Below are 11,062 nucleotides of genomic sequence, written 5' to 3' on the forward strand. Positions count from 1 at the left end.
TGCATAGCTTTACAAACATCCAGTGTAGAAAGAAACAGACATGTCAATGCGTCTTTTGCTACAAAAAAAATCTGCTTTTTAAAAGATATATGGTGATAACTATAACATGATAATAAAAGATGAGGCTGCACAACCAGGAACAAAGAAACACTACTGCCATCCAGTGTTGACAAGCGAGTACAACCTGCAGAGCTTCAAAATAAACGTGTTGTCCATCTGCTACAAGACGTGACTACACAAGGATAACTCATTACAGCGACACTATGCCTTATCCATTTGTGGTCGGATTTATGGCTTTTGAACTGTAAACATTGCTCTATAGAAAAGAAAAAACACAGAATGCTTGTGTTGTGACATTCTTATCTCTGCTGGTTCACTGCGCTCACATGAAACCTGGTCGTCCATAGATTTAAAAGTTGGCAGCAGAAATGTGTTCCTGGAAAAATAAGGAACAAACTCTTAATAAACAAAACAGCACAGTGTGAATATAGTAAAATAACAGTGCACGTGTATTTTATTGAGCTGTACTGAATATTAGAAGCACATGTTCCTGCTGCAAAACAGAACAGAATTAAGTGGAAGACTCTGCAACACACAAGCTGCTGCTGCTGTTGGGGAAAGAGTGATGGGCCTTTACTCTGAAAACATTTAAAAGTGTGAAATCAGGCAGGACCACTGAGATTTTCACAGGAGACCAGTTTACCATGTGTACAAACAAACACTGATGCTGCTGCAGACGGCCACACAGACTCTCACTGTGTTTCACAGACAGACGACGAGTTTGTCTAATGAATCCTTCTATTTGCAGGAAATGGGGGAATACACTCATACAAATGTCAATTAATTGTGATTATTTAACTTATAATAACTCGGCTGCAGAATTTACTGCAAATGTTGAAGTAGATTTTCTGAAGTTCTGTTTTTTAACATGGTTCTTGAAGCAGACTCTTTGAGGCCAAATACTGCTCCTGTTATTACTATGTAGAAATTAGCAGAAGTAACGTTTTATAAAACAGGTTCATCCCAGTAGAGTACATACCTCCGCCAAGGCCCTACAGTCCCCTTATTAAACCACATTTAAATCCCCTGGATCAGGACTTTTATTTGGATCGGCACCATATTGCTCACACTTATACATCTCAGTCCCCTTAAATTGTCTGATTTCTTTTCATCTGTGAATCAAGAGAGAAAGGTTAAAAAAGTCCTACCTAAATTTACCAGCAAACAAACGGACAGGGGTAAAAACACAACCTCTGAGGTGGATATAATAATCATGGAAGGTACAGTCCACACAGATATCAGTTATTCCTGGGTCCCATAGTTATATCTGCTGCTGGAGATGCATTCACCTCAAGCAAATTCTGCAGAATAAAAAAAGGATCAAAATTGTTCATGAGGTTAGTTTTTCTCAAACATAGAATGTCGGTGAAATAAGAGGAGATGTATGATATTTATCAAAGTTCCACTATCTGTGAATATGACACAACTGTGACGAGCATCAGCACCAACATGTCCAGTAACACCTGGTACAGTTCAGGCTCCACTGAGCTCAGCAGATCTGATTGTAATAACTGTAATGCCAATGTCTGTGTATTTAACAGACGAGCAATCACTGGAAATGCTGCTCTCTGACCACACGCACATGCAGTAAACTCTCCATGTCTGGTGAATGTTTTAAAGCAAAGAAAACAATCGTAAGAATGTGAAAAGTTGATAAATCATTCCCATGACCATGTTTTACAACCAGCACTCAGCTTGAGACACCTCGGCCGTTTTTTCTCCTTTGACAGATTCACCCACAAATCAGGGAATATTTTTCTATCTGCATCACTGGTGAGACAGCTGCAGGACTCTCATGAATGTTACAGCCACATATCACGCTCCCTCAGTCAACAGACATGACATGAACTACTGTATGTGCAAGCCTCCTCTCATCTCTCTCTCTCTCTCTCTCTCTCTCTCTCTCTCTCACACACACACACACACACACACACACACACACACACACACACACACGCACACACGCACACACGCACACACGCACACACGCACACACACACACACACACACACACACACACACAGAGAGAGATAAACACGACACAGCATGCAGCGCTGTTTGTTGGTCATTCACAGCTCGTTCCATTTGCAAATGAAACATTTGTTCAACTTTCACACTGGAGACAAACACCAGTGAGCAGCACCGTCTTTCTCCAACTCGCTGTGAGCTTTGTCCTCTACATGTCAAGATTTAATGCAAACATCCATTTGGTGCAAGAAGATGTCACCTAGGAAGGTGATACGGTATGTTTGATTAAATAAAAATATTGACACTTACATGGCATGAATGGTACCAAACCTCAACCGAGGCTCAACAGTCCCCTTAGATACAATCAGGCTGCACCAGATTTCACTCACTCAGTCCCATAAATATGCCAGATTTCTTTCATCAAGATCCATGAATTATTCCCTGGGAATCTGTGAAACTGTTGAAGAACTCCATATCTCACAATGTTAAAGAAAGACAGAAAAATTCCTGGATAAGCCCCCTGATCCGGATCTGTATTTATGGTTCTTCCATCACCCACACCACATCCTTACACCAAGTTTCATGGAAATCTGAAGTTGTTTTTATTTAACCTTGCTAACAAACATACAAACCAACCAACAAATGGACAGGGGTTGAAGCATAACCTTCTTCACAGAGGAAAGAACTATTAGTCCACAGCTAGATGAAGACGATCACTGTAGGACCTTAGGATTCAGTCTCTGGTGACCATGAATGTCTGTAAGGTTTATGATAATCCATCAAACTAAAGGTGGAAACCGACCAATATTACGATCCATAGTTGTGCCACTATTACTTAAAAAAAAGTTTAACTGGCTCAGTTCTAGGGCAGTTAAAGAGGGAGAGCTGGTTCCAATTGGGAGGAGGAGATAGTCTGAAACCTTATCTCCAGAAAACTGCTGCTTGCTGCATTATTTCATCTCCTCGTGTGCCCTGAGAAATATGACAAAAACATCAGAGAATGGAAAAAGTATGACCTCAGACTTCGTAACCTGGCAGATATAATCCAATCATTCTGCCGAGAGCCTAACTCGTGTTTAACGCCAGTCTATACATCATACTGTATATCTAATTTAAGGCCGGGCTGACTGCTCTTTGAAGAGGCAGTTCTGAAATCACATTCCAGTTTCCCCTCCCAAACAGCAAATTATTTTTACTCCCGCGAGACGTGTGATTTCGGACTCAAGAGTTGGAGCAAATCACTTGCAGACTACTTCACGAGGAGCTTATTAATCTGAGACAAGGGGTCCGGGATTCGAGTCGAAGTATAAACAACCTCATCATCAATGGACCAAGTTAAAAAAGAAAAGAAAAAACTGTTTGACTGCAGAGTGTGTGCTCGGTTCCACCTCAACAACATCAGCATACGTTCAGAGTCAGGTTTGACGCCAGATACCACGGAGAAAAGCTATACAGCTAAAATGTGCCCCATAATTGGTAACAGTCTGTGAATTTATGTAAGCAAGGTAGGCTGTAATTAATCCCAGCACAGTGAGGATCCTCTGCAGAGTGTGATGGTGTATTTGTTGTTGGACGTCAGCACAGAGCCACTCTGGAGCCCATCAGATACTCTAAATACACCGCAATCAGGTTGTTGTTTTTTCTCAAGCGTCTCCCACCAATGCCTCTGCCACAATTACCAAAGGTTATCAGGGGGCATCTACCACCAGAACCTGACCAACGTGAACCCACCCTCATTTCCTCTGAAACTCGCCTCAGTGCTACTATTTCTTCTTATTAAAATCCCTGCTATTTAAACTGGGACAGCCCGCAGTCCTCTGTGAGAGCTGGGAGAGAGATGATGGGAAAGTTGGGAAAGACGCTGAACGTCGCTGGCATTTCTTATCTACCACATATTAGCAAAGCTGAGAAATGGTATTTGCCATGTTGCATTAGCCTGCTGCCGTCCCATCATCGCCTGACATTCCCAGCAACCACATGATGCATTCCAGATGTCCCAGCCATCAACATTCAATATTTCACTACCTCTGCATTAATCTTATCAAGTGTGTCACAGATCCCTGCTTGATAACATCGCACAGGATTTTTGAAAATCGGGGCCGACCACAGCTCCACTAGAAACTGACACTGATATCACTTAGCAGATTTATTTAGCACATAAATAATTAAATAAAAAATTGTTAAACTCAAATAATCCGACTACAGGAAACTGGGTCTTATATTATCAGAACGTAAACACAAAGTGGTTAGAATGTCTAACCTGGAACTGTTGATCTCACAAATGTTCCGTTTATTGAAAGTGGACCATATGTGAGGGGCTGTTTAACTCGATCTCGTCTCATCCAAATGTGGAAAGTAAAAAAGTACACGACTTGAATATCTGCAGAGCTTTTTACATTTCAAAAAAATGTGTAACTAGGTTTGCTGAGTCCACAAAATACAACACAATTATTCTGCACGTTATCACATTGTTATGTGTTTTCTCTTCTCATTAAACCAAATTTATGATAGTAGCATGTAGATAAATCAAGGTAAAGACTAGATTGTCACAACATGAAACTCTCATCTGTGAAGGGAAATTAAAGAATCTCTTTAAGCCCTTTTTTCATCCAGTTTAAAAAGCTATTAAACACTTATTAAACACTGGATTCTCAGCTGATTTGAGACAAACACAATAATTGAGGGAATCAGATGTGTTTATTAAATTCAGTTTCACATTATTTAATAATTAAATATTAGTGAACTAACAGTCATAATTGTCCCAGGACAGTCTGATCCACCTGTGGTAGATGAGCTTTAAAAGCATGTCATTATAAACACATCAAAATATAAATTTCAATGTACAATACTCCGAGGCTCAGAGTCACAAAATTGGTTGAAGAGAGGCACTTCCCACAAAATAATGCACATGATTCAAATTCAGCATTTAAGACTCCCGGCCAACCACAGGTATTATTATTTCTGGAGGACACCAAACGACCTGAATGACTATTTAGTGAGCTTGTTTCCCAACCTGCCACTCAACTTCCCTAGTCTGGGACACTCACTATGCCTGCACAACATGCAAAGACCCCTTTTTCTCTGTTAAGAATTCCTGTCCTTGGAGTGAAAGTCCTGTTTGATGGGTCCTGATTGCAGGGTCCAAAGCCCGTTTCCCTCAGGGCCAAGGTCACACTGGTTTCCCCAGCTCCAGCCTTCCAGGATCAGTCTTCCTCTGAGGAGGGCAGGGCTCCTTCATCATGAACCTCTCTGTAGGCAGCCATGGGGCCATCGTGAGGAGAGTAGCTCCCCATAGAGATCTTCAATCCCTCAGACAGTTTCTGGGCTGCCAGCTTGGCCTGCAACTCCTGAAATTAAACACAAAATAACAAAAAAGTTGACATGAATAGGCTAGTAAATAGTAAACAAGCACATTATTATAAAGCAGCAGAGACATAGCTATTAAACCCTTAAGAAAAGTAGGACTGATTATAAGCTTAACAGTTGACAGCAGCACACTGTTTGACGTTTGGCTCTGCCATCAGTAATTTGGATGTGAAGTCACACACAGTACTGACACTGTCTGAACACTGCCCTCTAGAGCTTAAGGAGAGACCTCACACTTGGTTGCAATAAAATTGACTTACAAATTTAATAAGATCAGAAAATATGACATATTACAACTGTATGAGCTCAATTTGTTTGATTCAAGGTGCAACTCAGCACTTTGTTGGAAGAATGATTCAAGAGAAGCACTTGAATTTTAAGAGTTTCAACCTTCATCTATTATACTTGGGTGGAATCCCAAAAATGTCGATGCATGACAGTTTGGGTGAATTTTATGTTGTATTAAAAAATTTCTGTTGATTTCTTGGACACTAATTCATGGATCTTGCTGAAAAAAATCTGGCATGTTTAAGAGACTCTACTGAGTTCCATTATAATCCTATGATTGGAATAATGTAAATTCACTTTTTTAAAGAAGGTACCAAAATAAATAAACAATTGCAGTTCAATATCATTTAATGTTCAATATATATTTTTTCATAAATGTAATAAACCTATGTTTTCAAAGGAAGTCTTTCAAATTAAGGCTGTGTTCAGAGCTAATTCAGCACCGTGTGAAAAAACAGCCCTCTCATTCATTTAAATGAGGTCAGGCCAGGGCTGCTGACGCAAGTGGCTCCAGCAGAAAAACGAAAATGTAGGGTTCAAATAGTTGAATATGCTCAACTGCTGTTGTACCACAATACAGCACTGTGGTGACCAAGTTCCATGCAAGCAAATATAAATATTATATTATCATTATTATATTATTGATTTGTAACATTCACACCAGATTTATATTCTCCACATCTTGATCACCGCGTTGAAAGATTAATAAAACTGGAGTGGGTTACAGAGAAGTAACATATTTTACCAGAATACAAAAAATAATGCAGTTTTTTACAGACTGATAGTTTCAATACAATGTAACTCAAAGTGAATTTCACGGATTGTAATTTCATGTCTCATCTGTATCTGAAGCAGCACAGGAGCACCAAGGCAACCTCTTGCAGTCTCGGCCTTATTATGTACAGTGCCTTGCGATAATGTTTACTGTGATTGTGAAATAAAATAAAATAAAATTGAAGTTGTCTAGCACAGGGCTGTTTTTGGTCTCTACAGCCTATTTGTAATGTTTGGAATTCACCATGGCTGATTGTAACCAAAGCATTCAAATACAGTTACCTCAGCATGTTTCCACTCGCTGTGAGGGCATAATATTTGCTCATACAAAGACTAAATATGTTTCAGCAAGTGGAAATTTCCGACCTGGTCATCATTTCTACATTTTAGTATATACAGTGCATGTATAGGAGTGCGTGAAGGCCTCAGCTGCACAAACCTTATGCTTCTTGGTTTGGTCATTCAAAAGGACGGCCGACTCATCCAGAGACAGAAGCTGAGCTGGACTGTAGTGGAGGGGGGGCATTCTGGCAGCAGTGATGTCGTTCAAGTGTTTTCTGTCTCTCTCCTTCCGGTCCTGGACAGAGAGCGGCAACAAGCGGTCAGTGGACTGGCCGGGTGACGAGGACCCTGATGAAGAAATGTCACTTCTGTCCAGCAGCCTGGAAAAAACAATAATTTACCATCAAATAACTAATGTTGTCACATTGTTACTGAATGAGATCTACACAATTATCTACTTTTTTGATGTTTACAAAATACATCATCACGTCATTAAACAAAATCCACTTACTGATTTGTTTTAAATTTCTGCCTCCTAGGAGCTGAAGTCTTCTCTGTTCTTTCCAGGACAGTTAAATAGTGAGGCTTTCTTTCTGTCTGCACTCTGAGAAAAGGATTGTCTCTCTCTTTGGACTTGCTACTGAAACCAGTGCTAGTTTCAGACAGTCTGACCCTTTCCAAGGCCTCCACAAGGTCACCCTCTTTTGTCTCTTCAGAGTTCAGAGAGGCCCCAGCTCCAGCCGTCTCCATGGTTTCACCAGCAGCTACTCTGGAGACTAACTGGTCCTGTTGTTTGTCCAAAGTGGTCTTTTCCTGTACGTGAGCGGAGACAGGTGAGGTCTCCCTCTCATGTACCACACTTCTTGCTGCAGTTTCACTTTGTCTGTCAGGCTGTGCTGCCTGTGTGTTTGGTACAACACACTTCTGCAGAGAGAAAGCCTGCTGGTACTTGGACTGTAACTCCATCCTGGCAGCAGACACCAAGCTCTGTCTCCTTTCCTCTTCATCGTAGTGTTCAATGGCAAGACGCACTTTCTCAGCAAAGTCCGATATCCTTTTACCTTTATCAGGAAGAGACTGCAATAACTTCCTGTGGACAAAATGAACCCATCATTACATCCTAGGTGCAACCTAGGTGGAAATAAGCCAACATTCAAATGTTAATAAAGAGATTTTACAAGTCTGTTGAACTCTACAGGAGAGGTAGACACCATTCTTACAAAAAATATATTCTAACTTTTTCATAATTGTCATGTTAAATAAACCCTTCAAAATCTTAGATGATCTGCATTCATGTTTCTCTACTAATTTTTTTTTTATACATCTGTATTTTGGAATAAAATAATCTATACCAAGTTCAAATCATTACATAATTCTATAGAATTGTTTATTCTATTACTATTTAATCTAATATTTCTGTATAACATAACAGTGCTGAACTATTTGGCCGCAGTGTATTTTTTCCATTGATACAAAAAATGTGATATCTGTCACATTTGAAGCTACATTGGATGTTGACATCTACAACACTGTCCGAAGCCTTTAGGCACTTCAGATGTTTAGATTCCTATCCATCAGTTAGGCGTCTGATTGGCTTCATGTTCACTCTACGGAACGACAACTATCCATAACATACAGCCAGAGTCATGAAGTAATATTTCCTGCTGAAATGAAATGAAAATCCTGCAGCAGAGCACTGATATCATTTAACCGTCTGGAGACGGCTCACTGTGGTGTACATCACTGTGTATCTTGCATTTAATGACAAGTTAATTTCATTGAGCAGAGCAGGCACACGGCACTATTATATTTAGTATTGCATTTTTTGTTTTTAATTGCCACAGGTCAACTTTTACTTAGTTGAAAACTTGTAATCCTTAAAAAAAAAGAAACATCTGAATAGTCTTATCATATGTATTATATTCAGTGAAGGATAAATATCAATTGATCCAGCATTAGAGGACAATAATGTTTTGAATCTTGAATCTGTCGGTGTCATGGAGTCAGTTTGGGATCCCATGAAGAGTCAGAAGTCACTGAGACAGACTGAGGCCACAGTGGAAATCTCCAAAATACTTTCATTCCACCTTGGGATGAAAGTATTTTCAACCCATGGCAACATGTCAACAGATAAACTCGATGCTATTGAACCCAGATGCTTTAACAAACTTCAGACACACACTACAAGCAGAGAAGCCAAAATCTTGACTGTACTGATGGAAAACAGCAGATCTCAGTATATATTAGTGTAGTTATTGTCTCCTCTGTCTTTACTGTCCCTGCGGCAGGAGTGGTCCTCCACAGGGACCCACGTGTGTCTCAGCATGTGAGAGTTGAACATGGAGGACACAGACTGACTGGTGGTTACTGGTGTGAACTCACTGGTTGGACAGTATCTTCTCCTGTCGCAGCAGCAGATCCTCCAGCTCCTCTCTCCTCTTCTGCGTCAGGTCTCCCACCTGACCCTGGCGCTCTGTCCGCGACATCACTGCTAGCTAGCTACTGACAGCTAGCTACTGACAGCTAGCTTCTGACATTCACAGCAGCGGGAGCTGACGTTTAACAAGCGGCATTAAAATAAAACTGAGTGTGAACGTTAACCAGTCCAACATCCGCCATTTAAGCGACTCTTTGGGTGTTAAACAGCTTGAGAAAGCTCCTGGAGCCGCAGCTTGTTTTCGTCAACATCATAGTTTCAAAGTTGGCTTCCCCCTCTTGACCGGAAATCAGACACGAAGGGCAGAGCTCTCTCGCCCCCCAGCGTGCAGGCTGGTGAAGTGCACCTCTTCTCCCTGCCACAGCCCAACTGGTGGCGGTGATTTGCTGCCCCCTGCAGGTCAAGTGTCGTCATCAGCCTCAGACAGAGAGATCAAAGAGGAGTCTGTCACAGTGACAGTGTCACTCCAGCTTGTTGTGACCTTTACAGTGTATGCCTGTTGTGCCACTCCTCCATTCAAGCTGAATCTTTCCTCTCTGTAGACAGTGCAGTCAGTGTGAGCAGATTTTCCATCTCTGCTCTTCCTGCCTGGATGTTTCCCAGCCAACCTGTTTCTCCCTCAGCTCAACAGACAATGACCTGAACTTGAACCCAGGACGTTACAGCTGTGTCCTCTCTGTCCTCTCCCACCATTCAAGGTTGGTCTGACTCTCGGCTGCAGCTGCACACAAAGTCCAAGTCTCAATGAGCTCCAGAGCTTCAGGATCCAGATCTGACATGACCGTATTAATATAATTCCTTAGCTCAATGCACTCCGATCACTTTAATCATTCAGTTTTATCCACGTTCTTACGATCAGTTTTCACAGTCGTTATCCTATTCACTGTCCTGCTACAATCATATACACTAACTCTCACTTTATAATTTGAGTAGACTGGACTGATGTTTCCTGTTTTTACTTGACTTGCCCTCCGGGGACCAATAAAGTTGTTTTGAATTGAATTGAATAGTGCCTGCATTGCATCTATAAGTAACACTATTATTATTTTCATAGAAACCCCCAGTATGACAGAGCTTAAATATGATGGTTACACAACTGTTCCTGGTCCCTCTCTCTCTATTCCCCTTTTCCAGCCACCTCACATCACCTCCCCCATTTTTCAGCACAACTATGGAATCAGATGGTCTCCCACACTGAGTCGGGTTCTGCCAGAGGTTTCTTCCTAAAAAAGACCGTGTTGGCTTTCTTTGTGTTGTAAGGTCTGGACTTTACTATGTTGTGATTTGGCACTATACAAATAAAACTGACCTGATTGCACATAGGTCCTGTGCATTTTGTCAGATCCCACCTGAAGATGTAAAACAACCCACCATATGCCCTATGGGTTTCTTCCTGATCCTGATCCTGTGCATGATTCTGCCACATGTCACATTTTACCACTGTGTTTTCATTTATTACACACAGCTTTCGAGAGTATTTAAAATGTTCTTGCAAAACACTCTAAGTGAGTCTACATTAGTTTATTAAATTACAAAAATTAATCCTGCTGTGAAAAGTGAAACGCCTGAGTTTTAACCAGGCAACTACAGATTTTCATTGTGAGGCCTTTGTACATAATTTCCTGTGAACTGCAATAAACAATAGGAATAGGAAAGGGCAATAGAGGCAGTGGATTTTTGTTTCTGCACATTTACTTAGAATTTATCTTGAGTTTACAGCTTAAACATCCAGGATGCGAGTTCTACAAACCAATGATAAAAAGGGTTTTGTGTTTCTCACTATTCACAACTATTTCCGACAGATCAACCCAGATCACTGAAAAATGAGGCAGTCACAGAGGCGACATGGCTTCAGACATCTGTTAATGTATGGCTGTGTGTTGGCGT

General features: G+C 41.0%; 1 protein-coding gene across 1 annotated transcript; it reads right to left on the reverse strand.

The window, feature by feature from the left end:
• Nucleotides 1-4,714: 4,714 nt before the first annotated feature.
• On the reverse strand, nt 4,715-9,444 carry polr2m (RNA polymerase II subunit M). The gene is made up of 4 exons (XM_061068292.1): nt 9,121-9,444; nt 7,250-7,828; nt 6,896-7,118; nt 4,715-5,375 (listed from the first exon to the last, which is right to left on the reverse strand). Exons 1-4 carry the CDS (start codon nt 9,222-9,224, stop codon nt 5,232-5,234), a joined length of 1,050 nt encoding a protein of 349 aa, XP_060924275.1. The 5' UTR covers nt 9,225-9,444; the 3' UTR covers nt 4,715-5,231.
• Nucleotides 9,445-11,062: the final 1,618 nt, after the last annotated feature.

This window comes from Limanda limanda, chromosome 3 (genome assembly GCF_963576545.1).
Source record: "Limanda limanda chromosome 3, fLimLim1.1, whole genome shotgun sequence".
Taxonomy (NCBI): Eukaryota; Metazoa; Chordata; class Actinopteri; order Pleuronectiformes; family Pleuronectidae; genus Limanda; species Limanda limanda.